The sequence below is a fragment of the Carica papaya genome, chromosome 6 (genome assembly GCF_054855325.1).
Source record: "Carica papaya isolate Zhongbai chromosome 6, ASM5485532v1, whole genome shotgun sequence".
NCBI classification, from domain to species: Eukaryota; Viridiplantae; Streptophyta; class Magnoliopsida; order Brassicales; family Caricaceae; genus Carica; species Carica papaya.
In genome coordinates, this window is record NC_142314.1 from 35,785,998 (window position 1) to 35,805,607 (window position 19,610).

General features: G+C 35.8%; 2 protein-coding genes across 4 annotated transcripts; both read right to left on the minus strand.

The window, feature by feature from the left end:
• Positions 1–417: 417 nt before the first annotated feature.
• LOC110809638 (Bacterial sec-independent translocation protein mttA/Hcf106) lies at positions 418–12,457 on the minus strand. Of its 2 annotated transcripts, XM_022035523.2 has the most exons (3): positions 11,940–12,457; positions 5,536–5,831; positions 793–1,046 (listed from the first exon to the last, which is right to left on the minus strand). In XM_022035523.2, the coding sequence occupies exons 1-3, from the start codon at positions 12,270–12,272 to the stop codon at positions 917–919; spliced, it is 759 nt and encodes a 252-aa protein (XP_021891215.2). In that variant the 5' UTR covers positions 12,273–12,457; the 3' UTR covers positions 793–916. The 2 variants fall into 2 exon arrangements, with proteins under 2 accessions (XP_021891216.1, XP_021891215.2); XM_022035524.2 differs by lacking the exons at positions 793–1,046; positions 5,536–5,831 and adding an exon at positions 418–761 and having other exon boundaries at positions 11,940–12,411.
• A 402-nt stretch (positions 12,458–12,859) lies between these two features.
• BZO2H3 (bZIP transcription factor family protein) lies at positions 12,860–17,976 on the minus strand. Of its 2 annotated transcripts, none has more exons than XM_088222989.1 (6): positions 17,496–17,976; positions 15,716–15,812; positions 14,589–14,799; positions 13,942–14,017; positions 13,730–13,855; positions 12,860–13,469 (listed from the first exon to the last, which is right to left on the minus strand). In XM_088222989.1, exons 1-6 carry the CDS (start codon positions 17,901–17,903, stop codon positions 13,071–13,073), a joined length of 1,317 nt encoding a protein of 438 aa, XP_088079115.1. In that variant the 5' UTR covers positions 17,904–17,976; the 3' UTR covers positions 12,860–13,070. The 2 variants fall into 2 exon arrangements, with proteins under 2 accessions (XP_088079115.1, XP_088079116.1); XM_088222990.1 differs by having other exon boundaries at positions 15,716–15,791; positions 17,496–17,974.
• Between the last annotated feature and the right edge of the window lie 1,634 nt (positions 17,977–19,610).

The window sequence follows — 19,610 nt, forward strand, 5'->3', positions numbered from 1 at the left end:
TTAGTGGGGGGGCCAAGCAAATATCAAGTTAGAAGTTTTTTCCTACTTATACAATACACATGAATGTGATTTTTGGCTGCTTGATTCATTTTTGAGGCGATTTAATGGTGATAATACAATAATAACCTCGATAGAGGTTGAGGGATCGAGTCGAACTGTATATTTCTATGTTTTTCTCGTCAGAAAATTGTGTATAATTTATGTGCGTGTGACGTCGATTAAAATATATGAATTTTTTATAACTAAAATTAAGTGAATACAGTAATAATAATGACCCACCAAACAAGCCTTTTCATCTCTTTATAAAGGTGATAACAGACTCACCAATGAAATCATCCCCCTTCAATCAACTTTTAGGGTAACTTTTTGGGAAGGTAAAAAAGAAGCTGGTAAATTTTGAGATGAGTCATATCCCTCTGGATCAACTTCTTGGTTAATTTGTAGAGTAAACACAAGAAAACAAGGGATCAAACAGCTCAAATGATGGCTTAATCCCAAGACAGTTACTCAGAAACTAACAATAAATTACATTTAATATGCATAACTAGTAATTTTAAGCTCGGCGATACAAACAGTCAAAATAAGATCAACTGCCCAGTAAAAATCTTAGAGTTCTGTCTATCATACATTCATACACTATCGTTCGAGACTGAGACTTTCTCTTCTTTATCCTCGTTGTTACTGGCGGTAGGTTTCTCAATCGATGATTCTGTCCCGGAGTCAGGTTCCTTTTTAAGCTCGGACTCAAACTCCTTGGCTGCCTGCATAATTCACAAAGCAATAGATATACCTATTGTGCAATGACAGGCTAAAAGAAACAAAATAAAACAACAAAACAACAATAATGAAGAGAATCAATTTTATGGTTTTCCCACAAACCCACTTACTTGCTCAATGGGGAAGTTGGTGGCAAATATTATAAGTAGAAAATTGAAGAGGGCCTGGAAATGCTTTTAAATATCAAATGCTCCCTCTTCTTCTGATAGTATATATATACATGCAGCAAATTCATCTGAATGAGTTGTTCATTCTTGTCTAGCTGATACCTAGATACTGTAAGGTCAGTGAATTGCTCAATTCTTGACTTCTTTGTTTAACTGGTGTATACACTATTAGATAATTGATGGTGACTTTCACTCCAAAGATTAAGTCAATAAGAAACAGTTCAAGCGATTATTTATAGATGTAAGCTGCCCCTTCATGCACTATGTTGTACGCATCGTGTTGAACTATGAACTATAAGAAATGGTTGATTGAATTAATTACTCCGAACCTGGTTCTAGTACCATGGTTAATAATTGAATTATGGCGAATTAGATATTAACATGCATTATACTTCTGCTGTCAAATCTTACAGGACTCACATCTCAATATCAGAATCATCTAACATCCCGCACTCCCCTCTCATACGAAAATAGACAGGTGCACACATGCAGATATACATGCATACAAGCATTCACGTGCAAAACACAAAACAGACATGCCGCTCCAAACGCATGCACCAGCTGGGTGAATGGAATATCCACACTTTCATAGTCTTGAAAATTCATAACATAATGCAGCCAAATATATATATATATATATATATATATATATAACATTAGCAGCAAAAACATATTTATGTTGTCGTAATATTTATAAGATGAAATACTGAATATTTAGAGCTTATCTCTTTTTGAGAGAGAAAAGAAGAAGTAAGATGAACGGTTGAAATCATGAAATATAATGATCTAAATCCCAAGTCTTTCATTTTCTCAATAGGTTCAAAATGCACTCAATAGGTGGCAAAATGGGTGGACCATGCCTAAATGGGTTGTTTCAATTATAACATAAATGACTGTTATCTCTAGCTTGTAAATAACTTGTCTAGTCGATGGGTCATATGATCTCTAAATCTAAAGCATTTGCCAGGTTTATAAGAAAAACAGAAACTTCTTCTTCCTAAGACGAAGGGCTACTGGAGGTTTTTACAAGATTGAAGATGCTTTGTACGCAAACTAAATTGATTTTCCATTCATGAGAGCATTCACAGTTCTTACATGTATTTTGGCTCAACTAACTTGGAGCCTATATTGCTAGCATATACTGACGAATGTCAATTAATATCTACAATCTTCGTCTCTACTAAAATACACGAGCCTATCAAATTCCAAATCAAAATCTACATGATTCTCTCCTTTTCCCAGTTAATATTCTTCCTCATTATCATGAGACCAGAGAAATAAATATACAATATCATCTGGTTTCTAATGACCTACTTAATATCCTTCCCCTCAACTAAATTTTGTACAGCTACAATGACTAGCAAGAGCCTACTCTTACCTGTCACAAACATAGATCCTCTAGGGGACTCATAAATCAAATAACATGATTCCCAGCCCTTTCCCAACCAAGATACGAGCAATCAAGACCTTGACAGGAAATACTAAAGTAGAAGTAACAACTCGAATTTTATGGTAGAGAAAGAAAACAAAAGAATTGAGTTGCATACTTTCAGTTCTTCTTTACTTCTTTAGCATACAAATTAAGACCTTTATTCTCATTTTTATATTTTTCAGGCAGAATCATCAGTTATTTTGATGTTTTTATTATTTCACAATCATGTGATTTGCACATAACATATATTTAACCATCAGCTGAATTTTATTAAGAACCTAGATTGACAATTGACAAATAAGTTTGTTACAGAGCGATTAAATTTGTATTCTTTCAAACAATGGATAAACTTGTATCTATACCCGATTCTCAAGGACTTCAATCTAATTTACCCAGAAGAAACAGTCCCATCTACTTCAGCAGAAGCTAGAAATGATTTTTGCTTCATCACCTTGTGCATTTTAAGTAGGCACCTAAAGATGCTTTAAATTTTATAAGAGGACTTTATGTCTCTTTTTTTGAAATAAGAGTGAACTATTATTGCGTGCAGGGTACCGCCCAAATACAAACTAATTACAAATCAACTAAGTGGTTTATGACAGCATCAAAGTAGATGGACTACCAAATATGTCAATAATGGATTCCCATGTTCTTACATCTTTATATTTTGCCCCAAATGGGAGACCAAGATACTTGATAGGCAAATTAGTGACTTTGCAACCCAAAATCCTGGCCAAGCTTGCTTCCTCCCTTCTATTACCAATCCGAATCATTTCCGTCTTATTCAAATTGATTTTTAGGCCGAAAACCATTTGGAAGCAAATTAATAAGCATCTCATGTGAAGAATGGTACTAACACTAGGTTCACAAAACATTAACGCATCATCCGGAAAGAATAGTGAGATACACTCATCTTATCCCTACCCTTCCCAACCTCCACTCATTTCACCAAATTCAGCGCCCCCACTCTCTCCATCAATCTACTAAACGCCTCCATAATAGTAAAAAAAATAAGAGACAAAAGATCCCCTTGGCACAAGCCTCTTGAAGCTTTAAAAAAAGTAGATGGACCCCCATTTACAATGACCGCAAATGATGTGGACGAAATGCATTTTCTAATCCATTTCCGCCATTTACTTCCAAAACCCATTCTACCAAGCATATAGTCCACAAAGTTCCAACACACATGATCGTAGACCTTCTCCATGTTAATTTTACAAATAAGCCCTTGTTTTTTCTACCCTACTAATTCATCAACCACTTCATTGGCAATCATCACCGCGTCAAGGATTTGTCTCCCTTCGACAAAAGCATTTTGATTTTCTCCAATCACTTCCCCAAGAACTCTAGATAATCTTCTTGCAAGCACTTTCGAAATTAATTTGTAAATACATCCCACCAAGCTAATAGGTCTAAATTCCTTTAACTCCTTGGCACCCGCCACCTTAGGAATAAGCACAAGGAAGGTTGAGTTGATAGAGTTCACAAAGGTTTCGGTCATATGAAAGTCTTGGAAAATAGCCAGCACGTCATTTTTTATCACCTCCCAAAACATATGAAAGAACTTCATATTGAAACCATCTGGCCCCGGAGCCTTATCCCCATTACATTCATCCAAGCAAGGTTTAATCTCCTCTACCGTGAAAGGCATCTCCAGCCCATGCCTACTTCCATCACATAACCTCTTGAAATTTAAATTATCAAGATTGGGCCTTTGAAACATGTCCTCCGTATACAGCTTCTGAAAAAACAGCTTCGCCTTCTTTCTCATCTCTTCATTACCACTAACTGTATCCCCGTTCCAAGACAGTATCTCTATATAATTATTTTTCCTTTTGAAATTAGCAAGACATTGAAAATACTTATTGTTTCTATCTCCCTCTTTCAGTCATTTCTCTAGCTTTTTGTTTCCATGAGATCGCCTCCAGGTTCAAAATAGAGCTCATCTCCTTTTTTATTTCCTCCCTTCTTGCCTTGCCATGCTCACCTAATGACCCCCCATCTCTTTATTGTCTAAGTCATCCAACTCCACAAAATACTCCTTGATAATCCTCTCCGTTCTGCCCTCCTCCTGCCTGGCCCAACACTTGATGGCATTCTTCAAATATTTCAGCTTGTAGGCAAATTTGAAATTAGCAGTCCCCTCAACAGCTGCCTCTTTCCAACATTTTTCCACCAAAGGTCTGAAACCCGCCACCTTCAACCATTTGTTCTCAAGCCTAAAAGGGGTGGGGTCCCAAATGATGCCTTCAGGCACAAGGCAAATAGAGAAGTGGTCTGAAATTGGCTTGGACAACACTTTTTACCTTAAACCTGCAAGCTACATTAACAACCCGTTAGAGATAAAAAAATGGTCAATTCTTGACCATGATGGGGTAATCCTCGAGTTTGACCACGTCCACCTGCCTCCCCCTTGCGGAAGATCCACCACCTCCAAGTAATCCAGCATGTCCCTAAACTTCTCTACTTCTCTACTACTGGTGCCCCCTCCCGACCTCTCATGCATGTGGAGAACCATGTTGAAGTCCCCCCCAATCACCCAATTTTCACCTTATCTTATTTTACAACTACTCAGTTCCTCCCACAGCCTCTCCCTTTCCTCTCTGTTACCTCTACAGTATACTCTAGAGAAAACCCATTTCTTCCCATACCCCTGATTTTCAAACGGAATCGACAGGGAGACTTTACCCTTCTCCACCACTCTGCAGACTAATTTTTCTTCATCCCATATTACAAGGATACCTCTCACAACCCCATCTGCAGGTGTATAAACCCAATCCACCTTACTGCCTCTTCCTTAGTTTGGTCTCTTGTGAGCAAACCAAGTTAGGCTTCCATCTTCCCATGCAACCTTTAATAATCCTCTGCTTTTTACGATCATTAATTCCCCTCACATTCCATAAGATAATTTTTCCTACCATCATTATATTTTGCTAAGCTTACCTCCCTTCCTCCCTTCTGCCGATTTTTTAGCTTCATAATTTAAAGACCACTCCAACGTTTTCAATTCTCTACTCCCTCCTTCCACCCCTCTACTAACTCCTTTTTATCTTTTTTCCTCTCTCTTTCTGCTTTCAGGAACCTTAACGTCAGTTCAGCCAATAGACTCAATACTCTATTCTCAAGGCCCTCAAAAGATAGTCCAAACATGTTACTCACCTTGACAAAATTTCTCTACACCCAGCCCGAGTACATTTCTTCCGTCCCTTGGTTAGCCATATGCACCAGTTCGCAGTTGAGGATGTCGCTTTGTAGGGGAGACACATCAAGAGCCACCTCCCCGCAGTCATCGGCCAACCCAGATTCGACCACAGCCAATTCGTTACGTCTCCCAACCGTACTCTCCCCTTCCTCTTTATCAATTTCAATCCCCTCAGCCCCATCAATTCCTCCCTCCGAATCAACCACAGAGTATCCAGAAACACCTGACTGGAGCGAACTGTAGCATCCAACCTCTAAATTAAATAAAAGAATACGTAAAAATTTAATAAACTAGAATTAGGATTTAAATAAAATGATTTTATTAATTTTGGGAGTTTTAATTAATTTCAAATACTTAAATGAAAACAAGTAAGAAAAAAAGGGTAAAAATATAAATAAATGGAAGTGAAAGGGGACAAAAAGAAAATCGAGAACGGACGGTCCTGATCAAACCGTCTGAAAGATCAAATAGCTGAGATTTAATAGAGAACAGACGACCCAGATCGAGCTAACGAGATCTAACGGTTGGGGGAATGGATGTAAAAAGGAAAAATTTTAGGATTTCTCTTCATTTGTGAGAGTAGTCGACAAAGAGAGAGGGAGAAGGAGAGAGGAGCCGATCGGGGAGAGAGAAGGGAGAAGACTGTCGCACGAGGGAGCCGAGAAGAAGAAAGGAGAGGAAAGGAAGAGGGAGGCCGGAAAAGAAGAAGGGAAAGGAGGGAAAAAAAAGGAAGAGAAGAGAGGAGTGGCTGAGCAGGAAAGAGAAGGGGGAGCCAAGAACGGCCGCTGCAAGGGAAGAAAAGGGAAGAAAAGAGAGGCGGAGGCGGTAAAATGGTGGAAGCCGAGCCGAAAGGAAGGAGGAAGAGGAAACGATCGAGGCGCCATGCAATGATGGAGATCAACGCGAGCAAGGTAAAAAAAAGTTTCGTTTTTCGTCTTTTCTTCCCCTATTTTGAATCTTTTCTATTTTACACTAATTGATGTTTAGGCGTGAAAAATCATCATCTGACTCTCAAGCAAGCTAGGGAGTTGCAGGGTGGCCGAGAGGAGACCACCAGGAGCAAAACCGAGGCCGAATCGCCCCACGCCAAAAAGGTAAAGCTTTTTTTTTTTGTGTTTTTAATGGCTGTTGAGTGACAGGGGAGCAGTGATTGGTGTCGAGTTGGTTGCGCGAGCTCGGCTTGGCCACCTACCTGCGCGGGAACCGAGGAGTCTCCTCGGGAGTGGAAGACTGATCCACCCGTGAAAGGTGAAGGGCCTTCCTCGGGAATGGTGACCGGATTCACCCTTTTGGGATCCCGATTCACCATTCAAGAAGCTGAAAAGTCTTCCTCGAGTATGGGAATCTGATCCGTCAAACGGGAAGCTGAAAGGCCTTCTTCGGGTACGGATCCCGATGTTTTCGGGTATCCTGGTGGGTGGGTTGTCATTAAAATCCATAATTTCGATTAAATTAGTTTTGTTTAGTATTTAAATTATATTAATTAATTTGTATCGTGCACGTACAGGGAATTAGGATGTTCAGGCGGATCCAAGAAGATTGTTGCGTAGGAGATTAAATATTTTTTATTCTGAACCTGGATTCGGATTTTGAAATTTGCATGTATTTTATTAATTTATGTATATTTTAAAATTTAAACAGATACTGATCCGATTTTCGATGAAGAACAGAAATCGAACCTATAAGTAGTGAACTTAAACTATTGGAAATTATGAAGAGACGAAACCAAAAAACAAACCCAAAGACTAAGCAATACTTGGATTGTGATGAGAAATGAATTTAAAATTAAAAGAAATTTCTAATTAAGTGGAAAGTTAAAAAAGAAAATAAAATAATATAAAAAAACAAAAATAGAAAAGAAAATGAATAATTATGGTTATGAAATGATTAGTTAAATAAAATTTTAGAGAAAATAGAATGAGAGTAAAATAAATAAGAAATCAGAAATGAGAGAATGCGAGTGATTAGAGTATGGACCCTCAATGCCATTTTTCGTTTAATCTGAATCGAGAAGGGGAGTGTGTGTATGTAGCTGAAGTTAAGCGGACATGGTAAACCTGCACATGGATAAGAGTTTGAAACCTAATGCAGACGTGGACAAGTGTTTGTGAGTGTGGGTCACTTAGCAAACATACCTGTTGTGGTCATTGTGAGATTTGTGTGTGTGCTATCCATGCAATGAGATGATCCATTTTGCCTCTCCTCAATAATGACATAAACGGTATCGCGCGATGAAACCTTATAAATGGTTTTTCGAGTGTATATGTGACCTTTCGTGTGTATATAGTTATGTGGTTATGTTTTAAGGTTATGATTGATATTCGAGTGTATCTACATTCTTTTGAGAGTATGTAAATATACATTTGAGAATTGTATATGATTTTTAAGAGAATTCAGAAATCCGATCAGAAATAGTGAAATTGTGAAAATAATAAATGAATTTTGCATTAAAACATCCCTATTGCATTTGTCTTATGTTGTGTGTTTTACATGAAATTTTATTTAGGTTGAAAGAACGGAAATATTTATTGAGTTGGTGAAACTTATTAAATTTTACCCTGATATTTTTTAGAGAAGAAAGAAGAGGTATAACCACTGCTAAACGAGTAGAACCTGCAAAAAGGGTTTCTGTTTTCTATATTTTGTGCGTATTCGAAAAATTTTTATTTTGTTTTATTAAACTCTAAATTTTGACATAATATTCTGCATATATAATTACTGTATATATCACATGAGATATTAGATTATACAAAAAATTTTGATCTGTGTATATGTATATTTTGTAAGCCCATTGCATGAAAAGGACATGAGTAGCAATTGCGCCTCATATCAAGTGTGGGGTGTTACACAAACCCAGACCATCCTCGACCCCGACTCCACCCACCTTCGTCGTGTCAACGAAACTCGACCTATCCGCTTCCCCTCTAACCCTAACCCTCACCAACAGAGTCAGGCTCTCTAAAGATTTATCCATCCCTTCACCCGATTTAACCCCTTTATACTGACCCGAATGACCCGTAATTTTGGGCGAGCCAAACTTGGCCCGTTTAGGCTGCCAAATCTTCCTCATCCTTTTTTTACCTGCAGCCTTACTCGGCCCAGGATCATTCACCCACTTTCCTTTTTCAACCCACGAGAGCTTAACTTTTTTTCTTCCCTCATTCAGCCCATTGTACACCATTCCCTTTTCATTCTCCTGCCCTACCCTCGTCATGTGACCCCCACTCTCCTGATTTCAAATTTCAAATCTCTTCTACTTGACCCACTATGATCCACCTTCCCTTCCTGCCCTACCCGACTCACCTTCCCACCTAGTCTACCAAGGATTTCAGCAAATGATACCTTCTCTCTTTCCACCAATTCAAGACTGCATCTAGGGCACTTGAATACCACAGTGCTTTGCACCGTCTGGGGGAAGGATTTCCATTCAATCATATTTCTTTTTTTCCTCAACCACGCTGGGGGAACCAATTTTACTCCAGCGATTTCATGGACGGCATCCATTAATTTCCACCAGCCTTCAGCCTGATCCCCCTCAGGGAAAACTAACATATTGGACCTCCCTCTTGAGTCATCTTTACCTTCCGATAACGTTAGGAATCTTTCCCGCTTATTGCAACTTAGAACGAGGCGCAGTGTTCTCCACTAACTTCTTCGGAGCCTACTACAGACCACCTGTCCTTTCTCCCATATGAACTCTTTGAGACTATTTAGGAACCATACAATGTCTTTTTTTTTAAGAAAAATAAATCTCCGAGAGCCCCTACCGTTTTTTAAAACTCTAATGCCCCTCCCCTCTTCCACTACATCAAAAGATTTCTGCTCAACAACAAAAAATTTCCGCCGGCCCACCGACATAGTTGGCCGCCGCAACAAACGCTCTAAACACCAAATCACTCAGAGGATCCTACAAATACAGAAGCTCCATAGAGACTATTAGGATTTCGTTGTCGATTTTTAGGTTTGAGAGAGACAGAGAATATAAAAGGACTTTATGTCTCTTCGGATGCAACCATCATTTTAATTATAAATTGGTCATAATTTATCTGGTAGTCAGTAAAATATGGATTTATGAATAGATGACAGAAGTGAATAAAGATTTTAATACATAGGCAAGAAAATAAGACTAAGTGTTTGTAATATGGAAAACTTAAGTAAAACTAAAAAGAGAGATATCAATTAAGATATGATCTTTGAAGATGGGTGATCTATAAATCTGACAACTAGTGTTGTCGTCAGTTACAACTAGCTTTGTGATGTGAGTAAGGAGAGGGAAAATAATTTCTTTAAAGGGAGAATCAGACAAGAGGGAAAACTTCTTCCTAAATTATGTGATATCTTAAAAGAAGATAAAATCAAATCTCATTACTTAAAGAACTAAATCCCACGGTTTAGAAAAGATATGAGTGACCTTTTTGCTCTTTTAATGACCAACCTTAATTAATTATATTTACTTCCCCTAATTTCTCAATAATTAATCAAAATATTCTCATTTAAAAAGAAAATATCTTATCTGATCTATTTTAGTCAAAGTTTTCCTAATTTTTATTATTTTCTCATTCAAGATAAAACTTAATTTTTTTGTAATTTCTACTATTAATTTAAGATATTTATTTTCTTGTAACGCGTACGACATACTCTATAAATAAGTTTTCAATTCACATTTGTAATCATTTAAAGTTGAAAATAATAAAACTATCAAGTTTTAGTTTTTAACTAATTAGGTTTCGTCAACCTTATTATTGAGTGATAATTGATTTAACTTATCAAGTTAAGTTCTTGTAGCGTTTTATCAATTTTTTTTTGAATTGATTTCTAACTTATCAAATTCATACTTGTAGCGTTTTTAATCAATTCAAATTATCTCAATTATCTTGGTTGATATTCACATATTAAATGTAGGTTAAGTAGGGAGGATTTGTTGAGGATTTTATAATTCTAAATACTAATGTTATACGCTGAGTTCTTGATCATGTTAATTGATCTTGGATTCCGTATTATTTTGCTAGAAAGGGAACATATTCTTAACACTGTGGTTATGCTCAATGAAATAGTTGATGCTACTAATAAGAAGGATGAGCTTGGGATTTTGTTCAAGTGTGATATGGAAAAGGCAATTATGTGGTTTGAATTTCCTAATTTATCTCCTATAATGAATGTCTAACTTGAATAAATGGTCTCCTTTGGTTTTCCATTTAATAGGGGTCCATCCTGGCATTTCAAATCCATAAGGAGCTTAAGGCAAGACGACCTTGTCCCCTCTTTCCTAATTATCTTGGTTATGAAAGCATTTAACTGGATAATTCACCACATCTAGAGAGAAATTTTTTTTCCGTGGGCTATTGACGGGTGATAGTGGGAACGTCTTCCTATTTTTCCTTCATTGATGACTTTCTTCTCTTGAAGAAGTCTTCTTTTGTCCATATTAGATGTCTTCTTCCACACTTCTATGCAGTCTCTGGTCTTAAGAACAACTTAGGTAAAACAGAGTTGGTCCCCTTTTATGAGGGTGTTTAGGCAATTGAACTTCCTTGAAAATTGGGTTGTCAAGTGGTCACTTCCTAATCTTCCTCACCTCAGCAGCTAAAAGCAAGGATAAGAGGGTTTGAGCCCTACCATCCATAATATGGACAGAAGAATTCTCCCCATTTACTGTACGTCTCTATTGCCTCTACCCAACAGCGTGGCTAAGAGGCTCGAACAGATTCACTGTGAATTCCTGCATTGACTCCTAGGAGAAGTGGAAATTCCACCTGGTGAAATGGGACTCCGTCAAGCAACCTATTTTTACTGGGGAATTGGACATAGTGACTTTGTCCTTGTTCAAAAAAGACTCTTTGTAACAACCAGAATGGTAAACTTCCATTTATAATTGAACTCCAGATCTAGCCTATATCCATTTTATTGCTAGAGCTCACTGAAAAGCTTGACCGTGATAAATATAGGAAAAGAAAAACCAAGTTCTATAATTAAAAAAAGAAAGAGTATCTGATACATACATTTATAACTTCAAACTCATAAGAAAGTATTTGTATTCCGCTTGACAAGGTATTCTAAAACACACCTATCTTCAATTGATCATAGAATAGCTTCACACTTAAAATGCTGCTTTCAACTATATCCTTATCTCGTTAATATTGTATTCCTTTCGTGTTTGATAGAACTAAATTTTGAACCAAACTTAACCGAGAACTAAAAAATTTTGATGATAAGTTCAATTCTCTCTGCCTCAGTTTCAACTATCTGCCCACTTTCAGTTTATCTTGCCAATCTATGTGCAAGCCAAATAGAAAAAATCAAAAGCAACCATAAATAACACAACTTTTACACAAAACAAACAGACCCAGATAAATTAACAAACCTGTTGAAAACTCTTGACAGTCTTTCCAATACTCCTCCCAACCTCCGGCAACTTCTTGGGCCCAAACACCAGGGCAGCCACACCAGCGATCACAACCAGCTCAGGCACACCAAGACCAAACAGAGCATTGCAGGTGAAACCCTTTCTGGCCGGTCCGGACCCGGTTCTGGTTCTCGGTCGAACTAGAATCAAAGAACTGGCCTTTGTCTTGGTTCTGGTGAAAAGAGCAACAGTGGTGGAGTTGGTGAAGAAGGAAGAGTGAGAAGAAGATAAGGGAAGAGAAGGTAATGATGGGGGTCTTGAAGGCAAGAGAGTAATAGACGAAATCTCCATGGTAATATTTATGAGTAATGTGGTCTGGGATCTTCTGGGTTTGGATTTGGGCAAGAAGATGGATAACAGTTAGGAAGAAGAAAGCTACGAATTGGCTGGAAATTTTTTGACTTTATATGGTTTTGGACCAGGAAAGGAGACTTTTTTTTTGGGCTAAATTATTTTGTAAATTTCAATTTTATTTTTTAGGGCAAATTTTTGCTTTCTAAAAAACTAATATTTATAAAAATTGCATATTGTGAGGGAAATAACATGTTTATTTTGAGGGAAATAAGGAGTTACTTGTTGATTTCTTCTTGGAGCTATTCATTTCACTTTCATATATAGAACCTTGAATTTCATGCCATTATTTTACTATTCATTTGAGTTTGAATTTTTATTATCATTTTAAATGTTTAAATTATGAGTTATTTTGCAATTTTTTTTGTTATAATATATTAAGTTTAACTATTAACTGTTAATAACTTTTAAATTTTATAAAAAAATAAAATATGGGTAAAAAAATGAATTTTTTTTCAATAATTATACACAGATTATCAAAACCAACTGAATGCATATAATGGCAGAAAGAAGATAGAACAAACCCATAATGAAGCTACTCAGAAAAAATTTATAACTAAACTGATTAGCAGTTTCTTCCAGCTAGGATTGAGTTGAAGATTGAAATGTTACAGTTCATTCACATTTAACACAAAAGAATAGGCTTTCTTACATACAGTTGACCTAAAAATGGTGAATGCCATCAGATCAGTCTTCAGAAATCTTTTCACTAACTTCTATAGGGTCATGCTGTTATCATCACTGCTCTCCATTTGACTGTGGGCCACATGGACTTACGCCTCCGCGAATTCGCTTTTGCAAATGCTCCAAACTTGCTACTCTCTGCATGGAAGCTGTTCGTCCAATCTTGTTATCTGCAACTGCTACTGTCCCAGAATTTGGCTGCACGGTTTCAACTGAAGAAATATCTGCCAAGCCATTGTTGACTCTCAGGTCCTGAGTTGCTACTGAACTAGTTGAGGCGGACTGAAAAAAATGATGCTTTGAGTCATCTTGCACAGGAACAGAAGGGTCTGCAGATGTGTCAGAAGGACTACCATCGAATGACGGCATAGACATAGTGGACACATCAGGCATGGTGTGGAACAAAGGGTTCAATCCAGTAATTCTTTTAACTGTCTCCTCGGCCATTTTCACCTGAAGATATAACCATCACAGATAATTACTTAAAATCCGTTTCAGACTTGCTATTAGGCATCAAAATCTTCTTGTTTTTCTGTGGGGGTTGAGAATGGAAAACTTGATCCTCTCACCAGTATTTTCCAGCAAAAAGACAGATAGGCAAGTTCCTAAAATCTAGAGACATCTTACTTGGTACCCAGTATGGGGGATGTTGTTAATTTATGGAGAAGCTCCATCAGTAGGTCAAGTGTATGATAAACTAATTACTATCTCACCTTTGCTCTCAAAGTCTCAACATCAGCTTTTAAAACTCTGTTGTCAACAGCTGCTTCATTGTATTTCTGGCTTATGTCAGTGAGACGCTTCAACAGAGTTGCATTCTCAACTCTTAGTTGAGCAACCTACACAAAATATAAAACTAAGATGTCTATCAAATCTTCTTCAGTTAAAAGAAAGCTGAAAATAGAGACCACAATAAGATTTATACTTGTGTCTCAAGTTCAGTCAAATGAGCCTGCCTTCTTCTTCTAGAGCGTCTGGCTGATTCCCGATTGGAAAGCATTCTGGGAATGACAAACGAATAAAACGAATAAGTATCTGAAGAGAGGCTTCATTTAGCAAGACAAACAAAGAAGCAAATTCAGAAGTATTTTCAGATGTAACAAGCATATGCTGTTTAAGAGAATATGTTTTACCTACAGCACATGACAATTGATCAGACTGGATATGTAAATATATGGGATAATATATGACACATACTAGATATGCATGCATTTAAATGACAAACCATTTTTTTCTTCAACAAACCATTTTGCTATGCAGAGGGAAAGCTATTGCAGTAGAAATCCATATTTCAATTTCATATCTCTATTAACAAGCTAACATTACAACTGCCCCGGCACTGACCACCAAACTACTTATATAATTTTCTCTAACCTTAAAAGTTCTTTTCTTCGTTTGTCCTTTTGATTAATTACTTATTTAGGAAAAACTACAGAGCAATACTTTGACCTCTTTGATGCAGAATGTCAATCTCAAATGGTATATTGGTGATATTGAAATTATGACTTTTAGTTGGCAAGGATTTGGAAAATCCAAATAATATACACCACACATATCAGATACTATAGTTACCTCCTTACACGTTTAGCATCAGCAGGATCCATATTTGCAGTTGTTTCAGTTTCTCTCTCTAATTCATCATCTTCTGACTGTTCTCTAGATGATCCACTTGTTACTGACCTCACTGGAACCGCAGGTTTCTTTTGCATGGCTGGCAAGGAAGGCATCCCTACTGATCCATTAGCATCCTTATCTTGAGACCTGGATAAATCATACCCACTTCCTACATAGGTGATAGAAGAAAAGGATAATACTTCAAAAACAGTTTTACTTGTCAAGCTCGATTGAACTCATATTTGGTCCATGGCAGGACCATGGCCATTGAAAATCAAAAAGCAAATGCACATAAACAGTGAATATAATTGCTTAGAAACAAGAAATAGAAGTGCAATCTTTAAATCCATTCATGCTTGACAACTTAAAGATCTGTGCAGAAAATGGATTATCAATGGTGATCATAACTTGTAGCTAGATCATTATCACCATTAATATCATGCACTTTTTTTCCTCCTTTTTTGACTCTGCATTCCTCATTTTAAATTACGCTTGGCTATCCCCTTAAAATCTTAATTGCTTTGTGTATATTTCAGCAATCATTCCCTTATTAGCAAGTTTGTTGGCATGATGATGCCATGAAACAGTTATCTGAAGGAGGTAAAGTAGACATAGGCTAACATCTGATTTCTTTGCTTGTGATTGCTGTTTAAACTTGCTAGGAATGTAAACCAAATATGAAGGGATTTCTTGTGGCTAAAAGTGGACCAAGGAAGAGAAAGTGCTTTTGCTTCAGAATAAAACAAAGCTAAAAATTATAGATTGCGTAGTAGGCACTGGATTTTGAAACATAAGCAAGTTGGTGAAAGATTTCTCCAGAGCTGAACTTAGTTTGACAGTCTGATACAGGTACTACATATGGAAATAAGAGAGGTATGAAAAATGAATACAGATACATTGAATTATGTGTTGTCATTCATCTTTTAGCTGGTCTTCTTCTCTTGTAATTCAAGTTTCCTTTCTCAAAATTTGAACAATTAATACAAATAACATTAAATTATATGTTGGATTCTGAAATCCAAACCCAACAAGAATACAAATAAATAAACCTACAACAAAATTCATATAAATACAGTAATGTAAACCTTTTGAAGGATCTTGAGATCCCAATTGTGAAGTGTTGGAAGCCGGTGCTCCACTGTCATCTCTGGTAGCCGAATCCTGAAGTTTTAAAAAAGATGCCTGTTGAAATTATAATATTAAAAAGATCAAGATCATCTAACCATCGAAAAGAACTAACAGATTCTGCCAAAGGAGGAAAGTGAAAAGATTATAGAGACCCCTTGCAATTGAATTACAAAGCAAAAGGTCGATATTAAGTTTTCAATAAAGTAACCTCTAGAACAGGTTATAAGCAAGACTGACATGATTCATAAAATTTATTGATGACATTTTGGAGGGGCAAGTTCAATTGAATTGGAATGAACAGAATGTCCATGAATGCACCTTTCAAATGAGAAAAGTATACATCCTTCCAGGAAACTCGAGAGCGATCCTTTTAATTTCCTATCCAATTCTTTTGGAGGTAAAAATTGAAAGAAATAGCAGAATTCCTAAGGAGCTTGAACCGTCTATTTTTTTTATTTAAAAGATAGATTGCTACTTAACTTTGATGGTAATGGACACTTCAGATCACATAAAGAGGATCTTACCAGCTCAGGATATGCAGCCATGAAATTCTAAACAAAACTGTAAGAGATTTTGATCAGATTCTCATTGTTAGTTACAAGTAAGTAAAAAATCTTTGCAGGTAGGAAGTTAATGAAGCAACTTCAATTAAATTTTAATTTACGACTAAGTGAGCTTTAGTTTTACTTGATTGATTCACTGATTAGTTCCACAGATCATTCTACATCATCAAAAGCTTTTTAATTCAAAAAGAAACTTTTCTGCACCTTTCTCTCATTTGGATAAACTTTTAACTAGTGTTGGCCTCAAATAACTTAGCTGAAGTAATATCTAGGTTCAATTTCTTGTTTTTGGAAGTTCATGTCAACAATTCTAAAGAGCAATCCCTTTTAGAAAATAAGTGTCTTACTTTTCTTTCAGTCAAATCCTCCAAAGAAACTAACTTTCTTCGGTTCATGTCTACTTGTACTCCAATATTTTGCCTTTCCATTGATATGAATACGCCTTTAAAGTCAAAGGTTGCTTTTCCTTTCTACCATTAAATATCCATGAATATAGCCTTTAGGTCACTTCAATCTCAACATAAACTATAAAGACAGTACCTCTTTCAGTTTCATGATTTCATCCAAGTATCTATCAACCTCCCAAAAGACCCTAACCCTCAGTCTTCAACCCGGAAGAAAGAAAAGGAAAAAGGTAGAAGGAATGGATAATTACAATAAACTTGCTGTAACTTGTTAAAAAACAAAGACTTCTAAGCTACAGCAAGCTGACTTTTGCTATACACAAAAGGCAAGAATCAACATAAAAGGACAAAGCTATCCACAGTTTCACACCATTTGCTTCTATTTTCTCCACAAACAAACAGGAGGCCCAATTAAACGGGGGAAAAATGAAAAGCACAAAATCCATTTCTGAGAACCTATCAAATTGGACTTATTGAACTTTTACATAACCCAGAAACTAATCAACTTAAAAAGTTAAATACTTGAGAACATTACAGACAAATTATCCAATCTCCATTACCAGAGTTCTTCAGCTCAGTTGAGCTGGTTTTTCATTTCCCTGAGACCCAAACAACATGATAGATAAAACAATAACAGGACTGGTAATGGTAATACTAATAATCCACTTCACCCGTCAACTTTCTCAACGACCAAACACAAGCCACGTACATACGAAGACATAGAAATATAAACCTACACATGAATATTCAGATAACAAGCAAGAACTCACCCTTGATAAGGCAACGGCAGCACAAGCCAGATTGAGCTTATTTTTGAGGAAAGCCTGGTAGTCCTCGGAATCAATGGAAACATTAGGAGGAGGAGGAGCATTAAACGGCACCTTACCGTTCCCAGGACCACTACACGAACCGGCAGAGACTCTCCCCTCCTTAGCTTCGAGATTCTGATTCTGATTCGAACTCTGCTGCTCGATCTCCAAAACGGCGTCGTTGTCGTCACCAGCAGAAGAGTCGGAGACGGCATCGCCGGCCGCTGCTGCTGCTGCTGCTTCTTGGAGAAAACGCTGGAAAGCCCACTCGGAAGCACTACGGTTCATCTTGGAGGAGTCGTCACGTTGAGCCGGAGAAGATGACCATAACTGACCGGAGATTTCCTCCACAGAGAAGACCCTATCCATTTTTCTGATATTGCCACTCTTGCTTTCTTCTTTGAATCTCTCTCTCTCTCTCTCTCTCTATATATATATATATATATACATACATATATCCCATTATATCCATTTATATTTGTTGGGTTATTTTATTTTTTTCAATTCTTGGTTGTAACTTTTGTAAATTTTTAATTTTTTAAAATAATATTTTGGATTCTGTCTGAGTCAGATTTGGGTGTCAAAGAGGCAAATTGATGAACAAAATTTCTGAGAATTATCCTAATATGTATTTTTATATTATATATATATATATGTGTGTGTGTGTGTGTATGTATATGTATATGTATAGGATTATCAGTGATTGAATTGCATTTTGTGTGGGGTTCCATTTTTAGGTTAAGCAAAGTGTATTTATCAAGTTTGGGAGGTGAGAGAAGGAAGATTGTGGATTTGACAATTTCTTCATTAATTTTTTATTCTCTTTTTTTCTAAAAAAAAAACATTTATTAGGAAAAAATACTTATGATATATTAAAAATTTTAATTATAATTTTATTTAAAATGGTTAAATACAAAATTTAATTTCTTTTTATTTTTTAATAAAAAATATAAAATTGTTAGAATTATATTTAAATAGTTTTAAAAATTAATTAAATTAATAATATTATTAACTTTATTTTTACTTATTATTAATTAAAATTATATTTTGAATTATTTTTAAAGTGTGTAATCGTTTTAATTTATTCTATTTAAAAATAAAAAACTTAAATATTTAAAATAAATAAAAAAACACGAATTAAATTATGAAAAAGATTAAATATATTAAATTTCAAAGATTAATTCAATAATTTATTCAAAAAATATATATATAATGTTCTAAAAAACATTATAATTTTAAATTTTTTTAATGAATAATTGATAATTTCGCAAATATGTTTGTAATAAATTATTAAAATTTATTTAAAAAAATTAATTAATTAATTAAAAACTTTCTAGATCTCCAAGGACCCGTAATGGAGAATAAGGAAGTCCCCGTAGCAAACATGTGGAGCCACAAAACGACGGCGTAGGGTCGTTGCGTTTAGCAATTTTAGTTATTCACGGCTGCGAGGAGACGACTTTTTCTAAACTCGGTGAATGCTATTGGATGGCAGTGGCACGACGTGGCGGCTCATTCTGGATAAATACGGAAGCCTGGGCCCACTCTTATAGTGGGCCCCAGTACATTTGTGGGGCCCATATCCTTTTTCCTTCGAATTCACGTTTTTTGTCCCCTTCGCTTTTCGACTTTTTGTTTATTTATTATATCCTATTTTAATAAACATAAATATACATATACATATACATATATATATATATACCCTTGAATTTTAATTAATATTTTTAAATAAGGTTAAATTCCCAAATTTCGTTTAATTTTAAATAAATAAAATAAAAATTTTATATTTAATTCAAATTATGTAAATCATACTAAAATATATATTTTTCTAATGTATTAAGAAAGGCACAAACGTCTCTAAAAGCACTAATATTTAGCGGCATAATCCTACTAGTAACTTTTCAAAAACATTATTATAAAATAATTATATTTAATTAATATAAAGTGTGATAGATAATATAAAAAATTAGTATTTAATTATTCTTTAAAGAGCACATAATCCCACGATTAATAATAATAATAATAATAAGACATTAAAGAAAAAAGTGAAGTTGGGTAGAATCATATCAATCCACT